This window comes from Abramis brama (genome assembly GCF_963993115.1).
Source record: "Abramis brama genome assembly, chromosome: 9".
NCBI lineage: Eukaryota > Metazoa > Chordata > Actinopteri > Cypriniformes > Leuciscidae > Abramis > Abramis brama.
The window spans coordinates 38,385,015-38,409,588 of NC_139971.1; the positions used below are offsets into that span (position 1 = coordinate 38,385,015).

Genomic DNA, 24,574 nt, shown 5'->3' on the forward strand with positions numbered 1-24,574 from the left:
CTTATAGTTCGATCTAAGACTGTCTATATACTGTACCTTGGCGGTTCACTCATATTACCTTGAATGGGAGCAACAAGCAACAGTTGGGTTCTGTAAGTAAAATTCCCATTCATTTTCTCCATAGGGAATTGATTTTGACACCTTTAAAGACAGATCCGCTGTGAGCTATGAGGCTGTTCATCAATGGATATTTTTTATCGATGGAACATTACCCATGATTACCCAAGTTTTTTTGCTGAAAACAAGCAAATTGCGCCAAAAGTTGTAGTTCTTTTGTAGTTCCCCATTCGCCTTATTCACCTTGAACGTTCCACCGAGCCTGAGGGGTACACTTACCACTTCCGGGAGTTCTTACAACGCGAGTTCTCAGTGCAATGGCGCCTCACTGCTGTGTTCCCCGATGCACTTCAATTAAGTAGGTTGTATCAGTAGATAAAGAGCTCCCGCACACTATCGTTAAATTTCCTGATAAAGTGTGTGAACGAAATGTTGATAATAAATATTTATTTTAATCGCAAGTAACGATAGTGTGCGGGAGCTCTTTATCTAAGGTCCTCTCTTTTAAAATTGTAATTTTTATTAAAATATCTAGCATTGTTATGTAAATCTCTACAACTGAAATCTTAATATCCACATATTCAAACCTTGAATAGAAAGTGTTCATCTTTACGAATCTGTACAAAGCCTTAACCATCATTATTGTTCTTCTTTATGAATCTATACAAATATGTGAACTTGTATTGTTACCATAGCACCTTATCATGGTCAGTGTATCACAGGATCAGTCCCTGTCAGACCTTATAATCACTTTTCATGCTCTTTACTTTTACATGTGAGTGATTTGATTGTTTTACATGTATGTGTGTGTATGTACAGTATAAGCTACTGGATGTGTACCTATCTAAAGAATAAAGTACAATTGTATTACACATGGATGATGTCCTTCATAACTTTATAATTTAATATACCAGAATATCATAAAACATAAAAAAAAAAACATTGATAGGCACACTGGTCTAGGTTTGTAAAGGTAACCATGTACATAGAAGTATGGAAAAGGAACCGGAACAGGTCAGAACATAAGAAATTACATTAGGGACAAACCATTTTGTATCGTTAATTCGGGCAGACAGGAAAGATTGGTGGTCCACACTGGAAGATCGTATGCGTCGGAGTCAAACTTCCGGGTTTGTGTACCCCTCAACGGCGTTCGGGTTTTCAAAATGGCCGCCAGGTGAATAAGGCGAATTAAAGCCATTAAGGACGCCATGTTGTACCTTTTGTCTTTTTGTCCGTTTTTCAAATAAGTTTGTAATGTTGAGATTCTCCTCGTAGTTGATATGGTTCATGGCATATACTGTAACTCTTGAAGGGATTGCAGCTGTTGTTAGAAGAAGTTAGTGTCTTGGATGTGAGCATTGGCGGGACCAACAAGCTTTCTTTAAAGCAATTTGAGTATAAGAAACAACATTTATGGGACAGGTCATGTCAAGTACTGTACATATACTGTCAAAATAATTTGATCATTCATTGTTTGTTTCCCAAACGAGTAGTTGGATTAAGTCTAAGGAATTAAACAGAGTAAAGGTGTGGTCACATTTATTGCACGTGCAAAATCCAGCCGTTTCAACAGGAATCCCTGTGATCGGGAATTTCGTGTGAGGGCACAAGATGTCCCCACTCATTTTATTCATCGATTTGCTGTGTTGCCCGACAGAAAGGTTTGGATGGGCTTCTGTTTGAGCTGTGCTTCATACTACATGATTGACAATAGACAATGGACCTTTTTTTGCACACAAAATTTCGCTAATGTGATCACACTACACATTTAGTGTAGTAACGTTGTGTCACTACTGACAAAACCATTTTGTTGAAATTTCAGAGACCGCACCTTATGTTGCTCTGTAGGCCTGTTTCAGTTCTCAGCATGGACCTTATAAATGTGTGTGTGTGTGTGTGTGTGTTTGTGTGTTTGTCCTGGTAAACTCTATCTAATGGGGACAAAATGTTCCCACTATGCTGGCAATATCTGAAATCTGTGTCCTTGTGGGGACATTTTTTGGTCACTATGAGGAAAACAGCTTATAAATCATTCAAGTGATGTTTTTTTTTTTGTGATGGGTAGGTTTAGGGGGATGTAATATACCGTTTTTACAGTAAAAAAATAATTTTGTCTGTTGAAAGTCCCCATAAAACATGGAAACCCAACTTGCAAGCCCAAGGTGCTGTTAAATACAAATACATGTAGATGTATATACTGTAATTATATTACCTTCAGATTTCTTATCAGACTCAATTGTGTTTCTTTCTTAAACAACATTTTCTAACCCTCAGCAGCCATTAAACAGACATAAAAGGTGCTTTTCATCAGCTCAGACATAAACACTAGCATACCTCTGATTACATATGCAAAGCACAGTTAGCCTATTTAGTCTCTTTATGTTGTTTTAGAAATTAAGCATTTGAATGCGTCGTAGAGACAATGCCTCGGTTCAAATGGCCAGTGGATTTCTGCTGTGCAAACTTGCCCTCCTCACATGTAACTTGATGTTGATGCAGTTTCTTAAAATAGGCAAATTGGACAGCTGACTTTTTGCCAAACCTCATACTACATTACACTGAGAGAGTAAATCATTTCCAATGATGCCTTACTGACTGAATGTAATATTTTAGATGGTATTAGCTTATATACAGTCATTTGTCACTGGCTACTGTCTCAAATTGTAAACAATATGATTAAAGAGGCAGACATCTCTGATTATCATCACTGGTGTGTGTGGTTCATTTTGATGGACATGTCTGGGACAATCTAAGGCTCTGATTGTGTTGGCGTTCACTTGGTGATATGTGTTTTTGCTTCAGGGAAGAATAATAATCATGCTAATGCGATGCTGCTTTGTTTTTGTCCTATCCGCAGCCATAACCAGAGGACGACTACATTCATTCATCCAGTGACAGGCGAGATCTCTGCTGAAAACACTGATTTCAGACTCCAGGACCAGTATGTATTGCCTTTTGACATTGCTTATAGTAAAGGTTGACTAGGTCGTCTAAGATTGGATTATATTAATGTCCTGTCTCAACCTAGCTGCCCAAATCTTGAGTTTAGTCTCTAATAACAAAGATTGTATAATACTTTTTTTAATGTATGATAAATTACAGGATACATTTGTCTAATTTGACCTGACGGGGGTTTAAATAGTAGTATTACTAACCATTAATTCATGCAAAAGCTGATATTATATGCTACATGATTAGTTTATTTAGCTTATAGACTATCGGCATCAGTTGTTAACTAGGATTATTTGCTACTTTGATATTATAAACTAACCTTCAAGATTTTGCGGTCAGTAATGTTTCCTTTTTTGAAAGAAATTAATACTTTTATTTAGAAATGATGCATCAAATTGATCAAAAGTGAAAGTTATAAAACATTATTTAAAAAAAAAATTACATTTAAAATAAATACTGTTCGTTTTTTTATTAATTCTTGGGGAAAAACATCACTGTTTCCACAAAAAAAATATTAAGCAGCTCAACTATCGACATTGATAATAATAAGAAATATTACATAAGCATCAAATAAGCATGTTAAAATGATAGAAGGATCATGTGACACTAAAGACTGGAGTAATGATGCTGAAAATTCAGCTTTGCATCACATGAATAATTTGCATTTTAAAATATATTAAAATAGAAAACAGTTATTTTAAATTGAAGTCATATTTCACAATATTACTGTTCCTACTGCCTTGGTGAACAATTTTTTTGTTGTTGTACCGAACCTTTGAATGGTAGTTTATGTTAGTAGCTCTTTGAATTGCCATTGAACAGAACTCTCTACTGATATTATAAGGCAGTACCATCATACAGTTATGATTGATATGTTGGTAGAAGCAGAGCTGGAAGGATACAGCTGACTGAAGTATCACATGTCTCCACTGGCATTTGTCAATATTCCTGCTCTTTACAGTTCCCCTCTTGGTGCTGTCAAGTTGCAACTTATATTACAGCTGTCTGTTTTATCAAACATGCATGCAGATCACTTGGGTTGTTTTGTTTTTTATCAAGAGTGCTTTGTACAGGAAAATAGATCGAAATACTTTTCACTCACAACACAATTCTGGGCTGTTTCATTTTATGCTTTAAGAGATCCAGCAAAATCTTTCAGGTTATGTTAGAGAACTCAATAATAGCGTTACACAATCCAGCAGCTCCATGTTCGAGAATGATCTGCCATTAGATGTCGGTTTCAACAGCTGCCCACCGGTCTTATCTAACTCGAATCTCTCTAAAAGCAGCTCATATTAGCGCGTATATCACAAAAAACTGGGGCTCTCTTAGCATCTGAATACGAGCGGGAGGGCGTATTCTCCTGCCACATCCTAATGGATGCATCTCATTACCAGCTGTGTGGGTGCACGAGGCTTTCTGAGAACCGCAGGTTGTGTGTCATTGGCTGTTAATGCTTCAGCCATATCACATGTTGGAAAGAACTAGTATGTACCGTGGAGCTTGTATAATAACCCAACTTCTATACATTATGCAGATTGTGATGACAGATTGTGCTGGACACTTGACACTTTTATTTATTTGTAGGTATCAATTTGACGCATCAAAGTTTACATTTTTTGAGACTTTGGTGCAGAACTGATTTTGGTTTTTACTGTAATATGTAGTATGCTGTAGCATGCTATTACTTTTCTAAGCGATCATACAATTTTCATATGGTGGAAAACAAGCAATAACATACCATGGACTTAAAACTATGAGCCAGAATGTGATGACCACCTGCCTAATATGCTGTTAATCCTGCTTAAACATTGCTGACCCGCCGATGCATGGACTGAAGGTGTCCTGTGGTATCCGGCGTTAGCAGCAGATCCTGTAGGTTGTGAGGTGGAGCCACCGTGGATCAAACTGGGGTGCGTTTCCCAAACAACGACGTAACTCGCTGCTTAACTACCATAGTACGATGCATCGTTGAAGAAATCAACTAGCTAGTCACGACTGTTCGACAGAAGTGGTCGTTCAACCACGTTGGTTTATGACGTCACACATGTGGTGGAGTAATAACTTTTTTTAATGAATCTGTTTGATATCGAATTAACGCTAAATGTTTTGACATGGCATCTGAGGACTATTTCTCATTTTTCTCAGTTATTTTGCTTTGTTTCCAGATTCAATCATAGGCTCATTCTTGCATAGTAGAGCACATTCGCATATGCGCACTCTTCAAAAACGGTGCTTTAAATCTCTTGACAAACTAAAAGACGTAAATGACATTTGTATGTATTCTAAATAAAAGACACAGGTTGTACTGAATGTCAGCTTGCTTATGTTGCTCAAGATAAGGATTTATTAAGTCCACATATCATGGAAACTAGAAACTATGCTTCTAACCACAGAGCTGTCGTTTCAACTACACAACTTGTTGTTTGCGATTGTTCATTAGAACGATGGTTTCGGGAAACACTGACTCATTGAACTATGCTGATAACGATGGAACTTGCGAAAATAGTTGGGTAACGATGCTTTTGGGAAACACACCCCTGGTTGGTCCAGCACATCCCACAGATGCTCAATTGGATTGAGATCTGGGGAATTGAGGCCAGGGAAACACCTTGAACTCATGTTCCTCAAACCCTTCCTGAACAATGTTTGCAGTGTGATAGAGGGCATTATCCTGCTGAAAGAGTCCACCAGGGAACACCATTGTCTTGAAGGGGTGTTCCTGCTCTGCATCAATGTTTAGGTTGGTGGCTCGTGTCAAATTTACGTCCACATGAATGGCCGGACTCAGGGTTTCCCAGCAGAACATTGCTCAGAGCTTCACTCTCCCTCCAGGGGCTTGTCGACTTGTGCCACAGACCTTCTGTTGGCTCGGACCAGACGGGATAGCCTTTGCTGCCCTCGTGCATCGATGAGCCTTGGCCGCCCAACACTCTGTCATCGGTTTCTAGTCTCTCTCTCAATTTCCCCGATATTCGATTCATCTGTGACTGGTCATAATGTTTTGGCTCATCAGTTTATAATGACTGACTGTTCAGTCTCTGCTGACCTCAGTCTTAGAGATATGGGTGCCGTTTGTAAGTTCTTTCTTAAATTGGAACGTAAAGTCCACAGTAGAGGCTTAGTAACTACTAGCTAATTTGTAACTAACTCTGTATTTTATTCCGTTGCACCATTTGTTCGTAAGGCAGAACGTTGCTAGTAGGTCGTAAGCTCTCTGTAAAGTAATGCGTAGTCACATAGTATGACGTTTAGCCTCAGTGATCCAATAGCAGCCTTCAAATACGTGAGCAGAAGTTGTGTTGAAATGCCGTAAATTTCAGTTTATCCTTCATTCCAACTTCTTCTGCCTTGCTTTACTAATGCTAAAAATAAGTTTCCATTAAATACGATAGCCTACTTGAGAGTAACTCATGAATAACAGTGTTTTTATATGTAAATAACATTCATAAACTGTATTTGAAATGAAATTAATAAGGATCAATATATAAATATTGATACAAACGTTATGATTATGACATATTTGACATGCACAACATGGACCGATGCACACGGCGACGGGCTGTTTAGGACGGGTTCGTGTTAAAGAGCCGCTAACAAAGTAATCTTTTCACATAATGTTCTCTCTCTTAAAATATAAGCGAGTGTAAATGTCAGCATTATCATATATGTCTAAAGAACTGAAGTCTGTCAGGTAAAAGAAGAGCTTATTTATGCAGTTCAGTCTGTCTGATATTTTATTCCTAACGTTACTCCTGATTGGAGGCTGCCGTAAATATTTAGTTTATACGTAGAGTTACGCTTCAACTAACTTTAATGGTGCAACGCAAAAATATTTAGAAGTGCGCAAGTCGTAACTTAGTGTCAAAACTAGGCTAAGCTGTAACTTACGCACATCTGGTGCAACCGGCCCATGAAGTGGGCTTATTTGACGTGGTGTCCTCAGGCCCTGTATGGGGCCTCAGAGGCCACTTGACATATCTTAAGCACCAGAATATCCCAGAGACCAGTGCTATTTTTAGATTATTTAGTTGCCAAGGCAACATTTCTAATTTCCCTAATATTAAAGTTTTTCCTCTAATATTTATATTTTATTTTATATCAGTATATAGATAAGTTCACCCAAAAATTCTGTCATCAATTACTCACCCTCATGTCGTTCCAAACCTGCAAGACTTTCATCTTCAGAACACAAATGTAGATGTTTTTGATGATTTATATTTTTAGGCTAGCTCAGAAATGCTTTTAGTAATATTCTATTCTGTTAAACCATGCTGATTCTTTCCATGCTTTTACTAAGACCCTCTGAATAAAAGTGCCGGAGAGGTTTGAGTGCCCAAAGCACGTGGATTCCTCAGATGTTATGAATGTGCTATAAGCACAATCTGTTTCTGTTTCTTTTGTATGTTGGCTCTTTGCATGTCTGGCCATCTGTTCTTAGACTCGTGCTGTGAGGTTTCCTCTCCCTGTTGACTCTACCTCTTATACAAAGACTTCTGATTAAAACTGATGAAAAAGTACAAACATATATGTCATACAGGTTTATGTTAATGTTCGGGTGTTATGGTATTCCGGCTTAAGGCATTATGTATGAGAATAGGTTAGGAATGACAGAATTACATTATATTTTGTCCTTCTGTTTTTATGTTTTGACACACTTCAGCCGCTCAAGGTCAGACTGTAATGACAGTTATGCAAAGCACAACTTTCGTTGTTGTGTAGGCAGTAGATCTTGTTTACTAAAAGTTGTGGTTTCCTTTGTAATTATGCCAGCTGGAATCGGGAGATGAGACATTTATTTTATCTGTAAATGCTCAGACAAAGTTTTCAGTCAAGCAGTAGTTTTGCCATAAAAGACAGATAGAACAGATTTAACACTAACTAAGATAAAGCAGCAACTTGAGTCAGCTCTGATTATTTTAATATTGACGATCATAGAGGACACTTTTGGTTTCTCTGACTGAAGAGGAGCCAAAAGCAGTGGTTCTGTCCTAATTTGCCAGGAGCCTGTGCTTCTGAGCTTTGATTGCTGGAATATATTTAACTCTTTCCCCGCCATTGACGGAATTTTCCGGCTTTCCGTGTTTTCACTGTTATAAGGTAGAGGGCGCTATTACGCATCTTCTGAAAGAATACAGAATCTCCTGATCAAAAGACATGTGAAGAAGAAGCAGAAACAAGCAGTGTTGTGCAAGTTACTTCCAAACTGTAATGCATTATACAGTGAGGAAAATAAGTATTTGAACACCCTGCTATTTTGCAAGTTCTCCCACTTAGAAATCATGGAGGGGTCTGAAATTGTCATCGTAGGTGCATGTCCACTGTGAGAGACATAATCTAAAAAAAAAAAATCCAGAAATCACAATGTATGATTTTTTAACTATTTATTTGTATGATACAGCTGAAAATAAGTATTTGAACACCTGAGAAAATCAATGTTAATATTTGGTACAGTAGCCTTTGTTTGCAATTACAGAGGTCAAACGTTTCCTGTAGCTTTTCACCAGGTTTGCACACACTGCAGGAGGGATTTTGGCCCACTCCTCCACACAGATCTTCTCTAGATCAGTCAGGTTTCTGGGCTGTCGCTGAGAAACACAGAGTTTGAGCTCCCTCCAAAGATTCTCTATTGGGTTTAGGTCTGGAGACTGGCTAGGCCACGCCAGAACCTTGATATGCTTCTTACAGAGCCACTCATTGGTTATCCTGGCTGTGTGCTTCGGGTCATTGTCATGTTGGAAGACCCAGCCTCGACCCATCTTCAATCCTCTAACTGAGGGAAGGAGGTTGTTCCCCAAAATCTCGCAATACATGGCCCCGGTCATCCTCTCCTTAATACAGTGCAGTCGCCCTGTCCCATGTGCAGAAAAACACCCCCAAAGCATGATGCTATCACCCCCATGCTTCACAGTAGGGATGATGTTCTTGGGATGGTACTCATCATTCTTCTTCCTCCAAACCCGTTTAGTGGAATTATGACCAAAAAGTTCTATTTTGGTCTCATCTGACCACATGACTTTCTCCCATGACTCCTCTGGATCATCCAAATGGTCATTGGCAAACTTAAGACGGGCCTTGACATGTGCTGGTTTAAGCAGGGGAACCTTCCGTGCCATGCATGATTTCAAACCATGACGTCTTAGTGTATTACCAACAGTAACCTTGGAAACGGTGGTCCCAGCTCTTTTCAGGTCATTGACCAGCTCCTCCCGTGTAGTTCTGGGCTGATTTCTCACCTTTCTTAGGATCATTGAGACCCCACGAGGTGAGATCTTGCATGGAGCCCCAGTCCGAGGGAGATTGACAGTCATGTTTAGCTTCTTCCATTTTCTAATGATTGGTCCAACAGTGGACCTTTTTTCACCAAGCTGCTTGGCAATTTCCCCGTAGCCCTTTCCAGCCTTGTGGAGGTGTACAATTTTGTCTCTAGTGTCTTTGGACAGCTCTTTGGTCTTGGCCATGTTAGTAGTTGGATTCTTACTGATTGTATGGGGTGGACAGGTGTCTTTATGCAGCTAACGACCTCAAACAGGTGCATCTAATTTAGGATAATAAATGGAGTGGAGGTGGACATTTTAAAGGCAGACTAACAGGTCTTTGAGGGTCAGAATTCTAGCTGATAGACAGGTGTTCAAATACTTATTTGCAGCTGTATCATACAAATAAAAATTAAAAAATCATACATTGTGATTTCTGGATTTTTTTTTTTTAGATTATGTCTCTCACAGTGGACATGCACCTACGATGACAATTTCAGACCCCTCCATGATTTCCAAGTGGGAGAACTTGCAAAATAGCAGGGTGTTCAAATACTTATTTTCCTCACTGTACATTACTTGTTACTGTTATTTAAAAGTAATTCTTTACCTTACAATATTACTGTCTCAGAATTGTAATGCGTTACATTACTCCTGTATTACTTTTGAGTTACTTTCACCAAAATAACTACAGAAGTAGAACTTAACATTCTAAAATGACTAGGGCTGTAAAGATATGTGATATGAAACCGCGACACTCAGATCCACGAACCTGTGTGAGAAGGCGGAATCGCGACACACCCCTTCCAACTCCCAGAGTTATCATTCCCGTCCAGATCTAATGCTACCACATCTTTAAACTACTATTAGTATTATTTGAAATTAACATTATAAAATACGTAGACCTACACCACAAAACCAGTTGAGGATAAATTCTTTAAAATTGGGCAATTCCAGCGTCATGGACGTGACATTTGCAGTTAAAACATGAAATATAAATTCTCAGAAAATACATTTAATACCAATATATTGAAACGTCTGTTTATATATCCACAGGCTACTCCCTTAATAAAGGAGTTTAGACATTAGAAAAATATCAGTCTACACATGCGTTTTATATTTATTATGAGGGAAATATACATGCATGCGTGACACAAAAAATCTTTAACTTTTAGGTAGCAAAACATTTTTTAGTAATTCTGTAAATGACACTACTAAGCAAACCAAAGGTAATAGGCTACTACCCACCGGATGAAGAAGGACATGTTCTCCACAGAACATAATATATTCATTTTATTTTTTGTGTTCGCATTTATTTAAACCTGCCCTAAACACGGCTTTACTGGACTATGTCACACAATACAAAGTTACACCAGCAAGAGGGAGATGAATGAAATAAATCGCCATACAAATATATCTGAAGCGATAATTTAGTCTTTATTTACAAACTTGGACACCACACGCGGCTATCGACTGACCACGAGCAGGTAATAACTTGCATTTTTCATTCGTTAATGTCTCGCGGTCTGGCTGTTTTTTCCCTCCGTTTTTTTAAAAAAAAATTTAACAATTACATTTTGGGCTAAAAGTGTGTTGTAACGCAAGCGTTACCGAACATGTACCGAGTAAAATATTACTGAAAATTGATTAGTAATGCCTTACACTACTGCGTTACTTACAGCAAAAAGTAATATGTTCCTGTAATGCATTACTTTTGTAACGCGTTACTCCCAACACTGGAAACAAGCAATAGCATATGTAAGCTGATGCATATGTAATATAATGCGATCATCAGCATTAAACAGCATATAAATCAAAACCACCTAATGTTACCGAATGACATGTCGACACAGGACGAGCTACAGGACTGTGGGGATGTTGATGGACTCGATCTACTCTATCATGTTTTGATCATCATTCTGAATCCAATCCGAACATAGTCTCTGACAAAAACGTGATTTTCTCAGCTTTTTTGCTTTTTTTATGAAACTTACCCACATTCAACTGTTTCAAAAAACGCATTAAGCTAGAATAAAACAGGTTGTTTTTTTTAAAGCAAGAAGGTCTGTTCTTTCTTTTGATATGTTGCATGTTCAGATATACATAAAAATATATATATTTTGGGGGCCATGAAAATTTTGTGAAAATGATCAAAAACGCAGGAGCTGACTGGTAACTTTTTTCAAAAAATGTATAAGAATTAATATATACGGTTCAAAAGTTTTGGCTCTACCATTTTTTGTTTTGTTTGTTTTTTCAAAAGAAAATACTTTTAGTCCGCAAGGAGGCAATAAATTGATCAAAATTGACAGTCAAGACATTTATAATTTTGATGTGCAGAATATTAAAGCAGTATTTATCAGAAACATGTTTTAAAAGGTATTTGTCAGTTTGCTTTTTGTTCATAAGTTTTGTTTGTTAAGTTCATAACCCAGCAATATAACCTGCCTGTTGAATGCCTTGAATGAATTGTATTTGACATTCAAGCCAGCGAGCGCTGAAGGGAAAATTCATTCTCTGTCTAATCATGGGGAATTATACTTGACACATCACAGCAACTGTAATTACTAAAAGCTTTTTGAAGTGAGCCTGTGATATTAAAAACTGGTACTATGCATTTCTTGTGTGAATTAGTAATGGACAATGCAGTGTTGCATTGGAATGTTTGTCAATCCAGTTCCAAATCCTAGTGAGTCACTTCCTACTTCCTACATAGTCAGCTGACTTCTAACAGCCATGGAACCTCATAAGTGACCAATTTGGAGTGTTCTACATAGGCAGCTAGACACTAATATTGCTCTGTATGGGAGACTTAAAGGGATAGTTACCCTTGACTTCTATTGTATAGACAAAAAAAAAGTGTTCCAAAGAAGAAAGAAAGTTTTATAATGACATGAGGGTGAAAAAATAATGAAATAATTTAGATTTTTCTGATCCCTTTAAGCCACAATTAATTTCACAACTAAATATCACTTATTTTCTGTGTTGAATGAAATATTTGAAGATTTCAGATGCAAAAGCCGTCTGAAATTTTCTTCTAGAATGATCATTTTTATCAAGCTCGTATATTTAAGTTCAGTAATTTCACTTAAATGACAATTAATAGGTAATTTTCATTGCCATTAAAGTAAAATTACTGAATTTGAATATGCAAGCTTGATAAAAATGAAAATTTCAGATGGCACTTAGAGGCTTTTGCATCTGAACTCTTCATTTGTTTGTTATTAACTCAGGATTGAAGTCAGGATTCAAGGCCTATTAGTGATCCTTTGGAAGTGTCAGAGCGCTTAAACGGCTAGTCATTCATATTTAATACTAGCCACAAATACCCTTACCAATATCCCTTTATCATGGTAACCATAATTTCCACTAAGATACAATAGTTGAGTTTCCTGATAGTCTCAGTCATATTGCGAATTTTTTTAGTGCGAATGGTGGCTAAGTTACTCTTGTAACAATACAATACGTTGTAACTGTTGTAACAATAACTGCAATATCTAAGATAGTTTGGTGGAAACTTACCATTGTCAGTTTAGGAAGGGTAGCTTTAATGTCAAACTCCTGAGAGCAGTGAAACACACTGTTTGTCATTGATGTCACCATGCAGAGTTCCAGTCAAATGTCATGTTTTGCCACCGGCTAAATGCATCATATGCTAGCATTCAACTATACTAGCACTATGACTGAGACTTCGGATCACGGAGGATTTCACATTTACACTGATGTGAAATTCTGAAAAACATCCTGAAGTTCTACCCATTGACTTACCATTATCAAGCAGTAATAATATAATATGTGACCCTGGATCACAAAACCAGTCATAAGTCGCACGGGTATATTTGTGGCAATTGCCAACAATACATTGTATGGGTCAAAATTATCCATTTTTCTTTTATGCCAAAAATCATTAGGATATTAAGTAAAGATCATGTTCCATGAAGATATTTTGTACATTTCCTACCGTGAATATATTAAACATTTATTTTTGTGAGTGAATGCAGCACAATCGCGAACATAAATGGACAACTTTAAAGGCGATTTTCTCAATGTTTCGATTTTAGATTTTCAAATAGTTGTATCTCCGCCAAATATTGTCCTATCCTAACAAACCATACATCAATGGAAAGTGTATTTATTAAACTTTCAGATGATGTATAAATCTCAATTGCAGAAAATTTACCAATGTGACTGGTTTTGTGGTCCAGGGTCACAAATGGGTAATTATGGAGAGTATGGATAATTAAAATGGGGTAAGAGAGATGAGGTAAAGCTTTGTTCTATGGTCCTAAATGTGTGGTGTGGTGTCGTCTAAACCAGTTGTCCAGTCCGGTCCCCGTTCACACAGTGTGAGTCCTGAATATTTACAGGATGCAAGTTCAGTTATAGAAAGCGGTTGTCACTCCCGTAAACAACTGAGCTGTGTGTGAACGTAACCGTATTAAAGACTCAACTACAGGACTGACAACTGTAATCTGCTGCAGTGTGAACGTGGCCACAGATATTTACTTATTTACATCGCAACTTTGCGATTTGCTAATCACACCAAGCCATGTCTTGATTTCGATTTAAAGTGTGCATCACTGATTTAACACTAATTCCTCAGAGAATCTGCTGTACCTGTTGAAAAGCATCATTGTGCTCTCCTCTACAGGACTGGTGGACACATGCTGAAGCAGCCACAGGCGAACACACGACCCTCCAGCACTGTTAGCGAAGCCTCCACCACCGTCACCTCCTCCACTGTGGACACCACGTCAGGATCAAAGGTCAGAAACTAGTCAGAGGGAAGGAAAACACACCTGGGATTGTGTAGAGATAGAAGTAGAAGACAGTACCTCTGCTATATTGAACGAGACGAGCAAGTTAACGGTGCAGAGCATTCTCCATGCTTGTTTAGCATCTGTTCTGGTAATTAGAGTGCTTATTCTTCTGGGCTGCGTGACTATTCCCCAGTGCTGGCGACACAAACACAGAGCCCTTGACTGCCATCTCTGAGCAGACAGAACATCCATGAAACGGATCGGGATTCGTATTGTGAGTGATTTGGTGCATATCTGTGCAAGGATGCATTGTTTGGAATGTGATGCACATGAGCTGAATAATGCTTTTTTTTTTTAAATGTATATATTTAAAGGTATAATCCACTCAATAAGTACAATTTCATCATTATTTATTACTGTTCCAAACTTTTCCTTGTGAAAAAGTAGTATATTTTAGCACACTTTTAAAAAAGAGCATTGCAAACTTACGTAAATAATACACTTTAAATAATTAATTTAAGTGCAAACTGAACTGCAAAATTAGCAGGACTTCAGTGCATCTTTAAAGGTGCCTTGTGTAATGTCCGCCAAAAAATCTATTCATACTCCACATTCCATACCAGATGGGGGCAGTATACCTCCAGAATGTGAGTTGGTCTACTCTAGAGTAACAACCGAGAAACGGCATAGTCTCTATGCTCCGCCCCTACCTTCACAGTGATTTTGAAATATTCAATTCAATTCAATTCAAATTTATTTGTATAGCGCTTTTACAGAAAGTGCATTTCAGAAATGTACATAGAAAAATACAGTTAGTTAATCATGTATTAATTTAGGGCATAAACATATCGCCAGCGTCGAGTCGTCTCTTCACAGGCTTCGAGTCGTCTCTGCACGGGTGTTGGGGCATCTGTAGTTTCCATGGGAGGCTGGATACAAACTGGAGCTGACGATCTGTATTTACCCGAGATAACAACAGAAAAGCAGATGGGAAATAATTAGCGTAGCTGCTGTTCATAATAATAATGCATTCAATCTGATTCAACTGTAGTAGGCTATAAAAGGTAAAATATGACATCTTCAAGCTACTCCCCTTCACCTTTACCAGTGAATATGTTCATATTCGTTTTGTTCATATTACATTTTTATTGTTAGTTTGAATTACATTAATTTGACAGACAGCATTCGCTGATGTTGACCAAGCTAGCGCCAACATAACCAGAGCTGCCAACTCTCACGCATTCACCGTGAGACACACGCAATTGACACTTTTCCCACGCTACACATAAATTTTCTCACGCACAGAAAAATCGCGAAGCAAAGAGGACACGGAGACCGACAGACTAGACAGAGCAGGTTAGTTATGATATAAAAAAATCTCAGCTCTCAGATTCTGTCAATTTTATTACGTTTTGGCGCTTGTAAATGTTACACGACAGATCCCTAGCGCACGTGAACCGATCATCTCTACTAATAGTAAAAAAACACGAACACTGTTGAAAGATACAGTAGGCTAGGCTACGACTTACCAAAATGTATTCCTCATACATAATATCGACCAATCAGTGTTTTTTATCAGCGTGAAGAGGTCAATAACAGCTGGAGAACAATTATGTCAGATTTACCTCAGGAAAGCCATTTAATAAACATAATATAGGTCACGTAGTTGGCAAGAAAAAAAGAGCTATAGAGATTGTGCTATATATGTGTGTACTATATTACAATACTATACTTATGTACGTTATATATACGTTTATCGAACAGCCTTCGATACATTTCTATGTTATAACTTCCCGAAAAAACTACACAAACATATAAAACAAACTTCTAACGAAATACTAACAGCATCTTACTTACCAATCCAAAAGAAATGTCCATTAGTTGTCTGGTTCTGTTCCTTTTTTTATCAGATTTTATTTGAATGTAGTAGTGGGCTGTACTTTCCACACGATTGACATCAGGTTCAAGTATACGGAAGCGTATTGCATTCACTTGAGGAAAAATAATCTACTCTGTTTTTCTGAATTAACGAGTTAATTATCTCAGAATTACGAGATAATTTTTCATGAAAAAAAGTTTTTGCTCAGTTTTTCTGAATTAACGAGTTAATTATCTCAGAATTACGAGATAATTTTTCATGAATAAAAAGTTTTTGCTCTGTTTTTCTGAATTAATGACTTAATTATCTCAGAATTACGAGATAATTTTTCATGAATAAAAAGTTTTTGCTCTGTTTTTCTGAATTAATGACTTAATTATCTCAAAATTATGAGATAATTTTTCATACAAAATATTTGCTCTGTTTTTCTGAATTAATGCAATCTGAATTCAGAAAAACAGAGCAAAAACTTTTTATTCATGAAAAATTATCTCGTAATTCTGAGATAATTAAGTCATTAATTCAGAAAAACAGAGCAAAAACTTTTTATTCATGAAAAATTATCTCGTAATTCTGAGATAATTAACTTGTTAATTCAGAAAAACAGAGTAGATTATTTTCCCTCAAGTGAATGCAATACGCTTCCGTACAAGTACGCCCACAAGCCGTGCGAGTTATTCGTGTATTGCATGTTTGGCTGGTGGTTATGTTGCCCGCATACCGCCTCCCATGGCCGAAACTGGTATTACGACACCTGTCGGGCCGTGGCTAGTAATGCTAATGCTAATTCAGGTTGATATCTCTGCAGCACTATAACTTGTCATTTTTTTAATGACATCATCGCCCTTATTTCTTCTCATTCTTTTGATGCGTGTAGCTCATTTTTTGGATATTTTTAACTCAATTCTGACACATGGCACCTTTAAATCTAATATCTTAGTTACTTATATTGTCTTTGAAATATGGTTAAATATACTGCCGAATGTACTGACAAGTATTTATGATAAGCTAAAATGTACTTTCTGTTTAAACTTGTATGTCTTGCATTATATTTGTAATTACTTACACATTTGTAATGATGTTGCAATTTAGTACATTTAAAATAGTTTAACTTTAAATATAATATCAACTACTATGAAAAATATAATCAAGTACTTTACATATGCATATCTGACAGCAGCTGCATCACAAAACACAAGCCATAAAGGAGTTGACACTTAAAAATTGATTATTTCAGACAGAATGTGGGTTGAAAATATCATTATTCCACACACCAATATATATATTTCTGCAAAAAAAAAAACTTAAAAATATAATTGAACCTCAAGGAACATATTACAATAATAATAAAAAAATCCATGCCCCCTTAATATGATCTAATATTATTTATATATATGTAGCGCGTGGCTCGGTTTCTAGATCTTACAATTTCAGACTATGGACCAGACTCAGAAGATTTTCGGATCGACTCGCTGAAGCAAAACTAGCAAAATCTATAGTAATAATAAATGAATAAATCACTCAGTTGATTTAATATCACTCTCGTGTCGTTCACAATCTCTCTTATCTCTGGTCTCGTCTCAGCTTGATACCCGATCTTTCTGGAAACTTTTTCTCAACCGAGGGCGGAGCTAACCTTTCACCTCACCAATCAGAAATTAATTCAGAAACTTTTTTCTATTCTTTGAATTATTTATAATAAAATAAATACAATTTATTTCTTATTCTTCACTTACTATTAGTTTCATAGCGATATGAATAAACTAATACTAATTATAAATACTAGTGACCCAAATTAATGTACTGGGTTACATATAGGCCTATTATATAGGGGACCTTCAAATATTATGTTGGACGATGGTGGCCCTTTGAGTCAAAAGTTTAGGAACAACTGATGTAAGGAATTAGACCTTTGCTAGATAAAAACAGCTGCTGTTTGATGCTAACTTATAGCGTCATAATGGAGGCTTTGATAACATTGTAATCATCATTATGTTATTTTACCTCTCAGAATGCATGTGCAAAAATATCTGAAGTGTACTTGTGATGGCTGACTGCCATAGTTTGATTAATGCGGAGAGATGCGGAGAAATGCACCAGCAGGAACGCTGCCCGTGTCATCTCCTGCCTGCGTTCGGACTGTTTTAGATGAATGATTGCTCGTAGCTCTTGTCGTTGGCAGTGACGGCACGCAATGGTGATGTATTAGGCGTATTAATGCATTGGCTTGTGTGATTGGCTTACATTCGTTGCTGTGCCCACAGAATGCCAGTGATGGTGTGTAAGATCAGCTGTGCACCCCTGGCAGATGCTCTAGACTAATGTGTGATGAATGAGCTTTCAATCCCCCTGCTCATCTTCTGTGTGTGTGTGTGTGTGTGTGTTGGTGTGTGATATAGGGATCCAAGTCCAGTGGAAGGGTCCATAGCTTTGGCAAACGAGATCATGCCATAAAGAGGAATCCCAGCGTTCCTGTAGTGGTGCGTGGATGGCTCCACAAACAGGTAAGAGAATTGATCGATGAGGTTGTTTATTGATTAACCAAACATCGGCTTTCAAATTATACTTTACATGAGAGTTTTTTAGACTTCCTGGTCCCAAAACCAGGAACTCCTAGTATAAAATGCCAGATCGTCTCAGTAACACTCATAATATCTATGACTTCCGCCACTGTTTGGGGTTACATTTTGTCAAAGATTTTTCAAAAGGATCATGTGACACTGAAGACTGATTTAATGACTGATGAAAATGCAGCTTTGCATCGCAGGAATAAATTACATTTTAAAATATATTGAAATGGAAAACACTTTATTACTGTTTACACAGAGTTTTACACAATATTACTGAGAGCATGCACAATATTACTGTTTTTACTGTATTTTTGAACAAATAAAGGCAGCCTTGGTGAGTAAAAAGACTTTTCAAACTTTCGAATGATATTACTATATTACTATAAGTTATAAGTTATAGCTGGAAATCAGTTAGAAATTAGTTAATAATTAGGCATGTCATTGTTTTATAGCTTTATAGGGACTTTCACGAACCCATAGTTTTAAATTATAGCCTTATATCATTTGACTAAATGTGACAGGAATGCAGAAGTTACATGTGCACTACATATAGTAATGTTGGTGTTTCAAAACCTAGTGAGCTGCCCAAGAAGACCACATCATTCAAACTGGTGGGACAAGGTTTAAAACCCCATTTTGGTTGACCACACATCTAAATATCGGGGGAAATGTGTCTCTCAAAACATAAGCCCCGCTGGATGGCTTTTTTTTGGACAGTTGAAAAACATATTTTGAACGTTCAAACGCATCAAAAAGCTGTCTGCAGCTCATTTGGTTTTTCTTTTTGAGAGCCAGCTAGTGAGTTTTACAGAAACAAACACACATGAACACACAAGTCTTTCATGGCATGAAAACATCAGGAGTGTATTTACATGAATAGTTTTTGATAATAGACTTTGAATAAACTCTTTAACTGGAAGTGAAACGGTGCTGTCGTAGGGAATTGCTGCGAATTGCCTTTTTGAAGTGTGTTTGAAGTGCTGTCTTTCCCCATCAGATGTCTTCAGCTGCCTGAGGGTGTGTGTTTTCCCATCAGTGTTTGTGTTGCTTTGTACTTTCAGGACAGCTCAGGGATGCGACTGTGGAAAAGAAAATGGTTTGTTCTGGCTGATTATTGCCTCTTCTACTACAAAGGTGAGTGTCTTCACCAAACATCAAACAGAATCACATTTACACATGGACATTTATGCTAACTTTTCTCCCAGATAATGATTATCATCATTACTTTGTTAGTAATAGCGTTATGGTCGTACTTATGAAGTCCTACTTCAACAGATTGCAAACTCAATCTTTTTGCTTTGGACTGTCCCCAGAGTTTAACATGACACATTTAGCAAACTCTGAAAGTAGATAACTCAGGGAAAGTAATATGATGTTTTTGGGTTAATCTCTTTCATATTTATGCAGTTTCTTGGATCACACCAAACCCTCTCTGGGAATTCAACATGCTAATTCAGCTGACTCAAACCTTGTTTGTGTTGTTATAAACAAAAACAGCCATTACAAAAAAGAAGTATACTTTACATAATTTTTATTAAATAAATTTAAGTTGAATTAAAAGTATATTTTATGTTGTAAGTATACTAAAATCAGTGTACCAGTAGTGTACTCATAAACGTACTATGTTAGTACATGGGACCAAATTGGCTTAAGTATACTTTTAAGTGCACTTTAAGTGTTACAGTAATAGACTTTGAGTACACAAGTTTACACCTACGTTCTTCTATGGCAACCATACTTACATACTACAATATGTACTTATTATAGTAATTACAATAACTGGGTAATAACTCTGAACCTACCCTTAAACCTAACCTTAAACCATGTAGTTACCTTACATTACCAAGTATTTCCTTAGGTAAATACACTGTAAGTACATGCAAGTACACTTACTGTAAAAGAAAGTGCAAGTGTACATTTTTCTTTATATTTGACAGAATAAGCCAAGCATACGTGCATATAGTGTATCTCTGATAATTACATAAAAAGTATACTCTTATTTTTTGTTTAAAAGAAGTGTTTAGTATAGCACAGTTGAATAAACTTCCTTTGCGTAAAAGAGAGCTAAATTAAAGGAGTAGTTCTCCAAAAAATATATATTCTGTCATTATTTGCTCACCCTTATGTTATTCCAAATCCTTATGCTGTTGTTTATGCAACACAGTAATTGGTTACACAACTCTTACCATACAACTTATGAAGCCAAATGAATGCTTTGTGCACAAAACAGACGAAGTCTAAATTGTTAATCACTGATATTCTGATAAAAGTTTAAATTAATCATAGGAATATATTCTGATATCTTTTATTTATTAACAAATGAATAACTGCAAACAGAAGATAACTGAGTAAATAAACATTTTTGGGTGAGTTATCTCTTTTGCCGTCAACTTTATTTCTTGTATCAAATCTTTCCCTAAAAAAAATCCTAATTTTCCAGTCAGTCTGCTCTTCCCAGTCACAGACCCCTCAGCTCCCGGCTTGCTCAAATGAAAGAGAGACCTGCCTCGGTTTGCAATCTCTCCTTCAACCAACCTTGAAGTATTTTTAACCCATTATGTCCTAATCGAGCCACCCTTATCGCTTGTCAACCCACCACTCAATCTCTGTTTCAGACACACCCCCACACATAAACACACTCTCACTCCCACTCGCATCGGTGTCACCAGCGCGCCACTGGAAAGAAATGGTCAGAGCAAATCAAGGAGGCTAAACTTAAATGTGTGAAATGTGATGATTTATCAGAGTGGTGTGAGAAAGACAGGTCAGAGAGTATCACATGCCAGGAAGGAAGAAAGACACAAAGTCAAACCCTGACTTGTTCCTCAGTTGGATTGTTTTCCCCCACAGACAGTCGTGAAGAGTCGGTTCTGGGTAGCATTCCTCTGCCCAGCTACACTATCGCTCCTGTCGGGCCTGAAGATCACATTAGCCGCAAATATGCCTTCAAGGTAAGATCTCATTTTCATACAGATAGCAACACACTTTCAAAAGAATTCTTCACTTCAAATTGCAAGGATGTTTACTTAGGTATCACTTCACAGTTCACCCAAAAAAATGTCATTCTGTCATCGTTTAATTATTTACTGTCTACTAAATATAATACTAAATGAGAATTTAAAGTGAATGGACTGTAGTTGGTCATTCTTTTAAAGGGATAGTTCACCCAAAAATTAAAAATCTGCTATTAATTACTCACCCTCATGTCATTCAAAACTTTATTTACAAAATATTCATCTCCAATGCACGTTCATGAGAGCACCACGACACATGCATGTTGTGTTGATGTGAGAGCAGTGCGTGATCGTGCATCGGAGATTCATATTTTGTGGCAAATTATGTTTGTTTTTTTTGCCAACAAACACTTGTGTCACTTCATAAAATTAAGGTTAAACCACTGGAGTCACATGGATTACTTTTATGATGTCTTTACTACCTTTCTGGTGCTTGAAAGTGGTAGTTGCGTAGACTGTCAGAAAGCTCACAGATTTCATTAAATAGATTCTGAAGATGAACGAATGTCTTACGGGTTTGGAACAACATGAGAGCGAGTAATTAATGACAGAAAATTTACTTTTTTTAGTGAACTAACCCTTTAAACTAAAGTGAATGAGGACTGGAGCTTCTAAAAAGATAGATTAGCACCAAAAAAGTGGTCAAAATGACTCTTTACGCACTGTAGCCTTTTTAAGTCATATAATAGCATTGGGTGTAAAACAATCCATTCGACTGTTAGCGACATTTTTGTCTGTTTCTGACATAATTCGATTACATGACCCCCAGTGTTGTTACACTTAACTAAAACTAAAACTATTACAAATATTTTTTGTTAATAATAAAACAAGATATGAGTATTAGATGAAAAATGCAAACTTAATTCAGAATTCATGTTGCCTTAGCTGAAATAAGTTTAAGTACTAAAATTACAGAACAAAAATTGAAAATTGAAATATTGAAATATTTAGACAAAAAAAATCTAATTATTAAAACAAAAATGCAATAAAAAAATTCAGTTACACTTTATTTTAAGGTGTCATTGTTACAGTGTAAATATATATTTAAGTATTGAGTAATATTAAGCAACTACATGTACTTACTATAGGGTTAGGGTAGGATTAGGATTTGGTTGAGGGTTAGTTGCATGTAATTATGCATAATTTACTGTTATTACTATGGTAAGTACATGTAACATATGTAACAAGGACACTGTAAAATAAAGTGTTACCAAAATTTCCTTTTGTGGAAGAAAACAAGTCGATGATGACAGGATTTTCATTTTCATGGTCTATAACTGTTGTCCCAAACAGCCGTTCAACCGAAGTAGCTGTGTACATGTAGTTATCACAAAATAAACTTTTGTCAGGGTGATACGGGTTTACATAGTGCTAATGACCCTCTGACTGTAAATACTCATTGCTTATTCATCTCAATTTTCTTGCAATATCTGCTTCCTGTTCCCCAGTCAGCTGTCTTTCTGTTTTGTCATGTGCAATGGCTAAATACATTGGGTCACTGTGCAGTTATGAATGTGCATGCTTCCTTATCTTGCATGGCTTCAGCCTTGTGTATAGAATGCAGAGAAGATGCATGTAGAAAATTCCACATACTTCAAAATACCTAAAATCCTATCTAAAAATTCGATTTATGTGGTCTAGTTGAATCTCATACTAACTTAAAAAAGGAAGTTGGTTAAAGTATCGGAAAAACATGTTGCCATGCCATGATCATATCTTTTTTTTTCTTAAAAATCAGCCTTTTAGTGCACTGACAACACAACACAACACAACATGGGTATCATTCAATTTAGAATAAATATTCCCCATGAAGGCTGTAAATTTGACATGACCAATTATTCAAGCTGTTTTTATACATGTACAGCTTTCTTAAGTGGTGCCTATCTATGTGCAAGTGTTTTTGTAGGCAAAGACTTTAGCAGTGTTTTATGTGGATTCATACCCTGCAGCTTGTGCGGTTCATTGTTGTCCTCATGGTTCATGACACAGAGTGAATGTATGGGTCTGTACTCATCCTGAGGGCAACAAGGTTACATAACCAGTCTACCTCTCTCTGCTCATCTCCTTCCTGCCCCTGTTCTCAGCTAGAGAGAGATTTTTTCAAACGTGGGAGCAGAAGGAAACTACATTCCAGTTTTCAAGAAGATCTTAATGCTTAATGGTTTAAAGTGCAAGTTGATCTCAGTTTGCACTTTGCAGCGCTCCTGTTTCACTTTTCTTCCTTAACGGTTAGTTTACACAGCCTACGGTGTCACGTCTTCCTCCAGGAGTGCTGTTTACAAAACTGTTCACCCTTTTGGCGAGTTCCCAGCTTACAAAATATGTTCTAAGAATGTTTTGCTAATGTTCCTATTAAAGGGAAAGTTCACCCAAAAATTCTGTCATTAATTTCTCATCCTCATGTTGACGTTCCAAATCCGTAAGACTTTCGTACATCTTCAGAACACAAATGAAGATCTTTTTAATGAAATCTGAGAGCTTTCTGTCCGTTTGAGCTTCAGCAAGAACCAATGAGGTTTGTTCTCAAGGTTCAGTTGAGCTTCTGTTTATTTTCGCTGATGAATGTGAATATGTGAATAAAAGCCTAAATTCAATCTTTTCATCATATAAAGCGATCGAGTCTCTTCAGAAAATTTAGACTAAACCGCTCAATTCATATGGATTTGTTTTACGATCTCTTTATGAACTTTTTGAAGCGTCAAAGTGGTAGTTGCGTCGCTGTCAATGGAGGGACAGAAATCAGATTTCATTAAAAAATCTTAATTTGTGTTCTGAAGATCTTACAGGTAATTAATGACTGAATTTTCATTTTTGGGTGAACTATCACTTTAAATTATGAAAACATTTATACAAAAATATTTTCATGCCAACATTTCGAGAACATTATTAAAGACCAGATAACTCTGAACAAACCTTTTGTTAATGTTACCGGAAGAGCGTTTGTTCATGAATTTGAGAGAACCTTGGAAGAACGTTAGCCAAAGTTCTGAGAACATTCCCTGTTATCTGGGTATCTAGTAGTTGTATCATACAGTCCGCTGAGGGTTAGGGATCATTTGCCATAATCTTCACACAAGAGAGA

General features: G+C 36.8%; 1 protein-coding gene across 23 annotated transcripts in view; it reads left to right on the forward strand.

Moving 5' to 3' along the window:
- plekha7a (pleckstrin homology domain containing, family A member 7a) overlaps window positions 1-24,574 on the forward strand; it is a 91,787-nt gene that overhangs the window by 35,571 nt on the left and 31,642 nt on the right. For all 23 annotated transcript variants that reach the window (XM_084124629.1, XM_084124648.1, XM_084124649.1 and 20 more), the window contains 5 exons: window positions 2,918-3,001; window positions 13,921-14,035; window positions 18,308-18,412; window positions 19,540-19,612; window positions 21,329-21,429. In XM_084124629.1, the coding sequence (XP_083980755.1) occupies window positions 2,918-3,001; window positions 13,921-14,035; window positions 18,308-18,412; window positions 19,540-19,612; window positions 21,329-21,429 (478 nt within the window). The remainder of the gene's footprint in view (window positions 1-2,917; window positions 3,002-13,920; window positions 14,036-18,307; window positions 18,413-19,539; window positions 19,613-21,328; window positions 21,430-24,574) is intronic.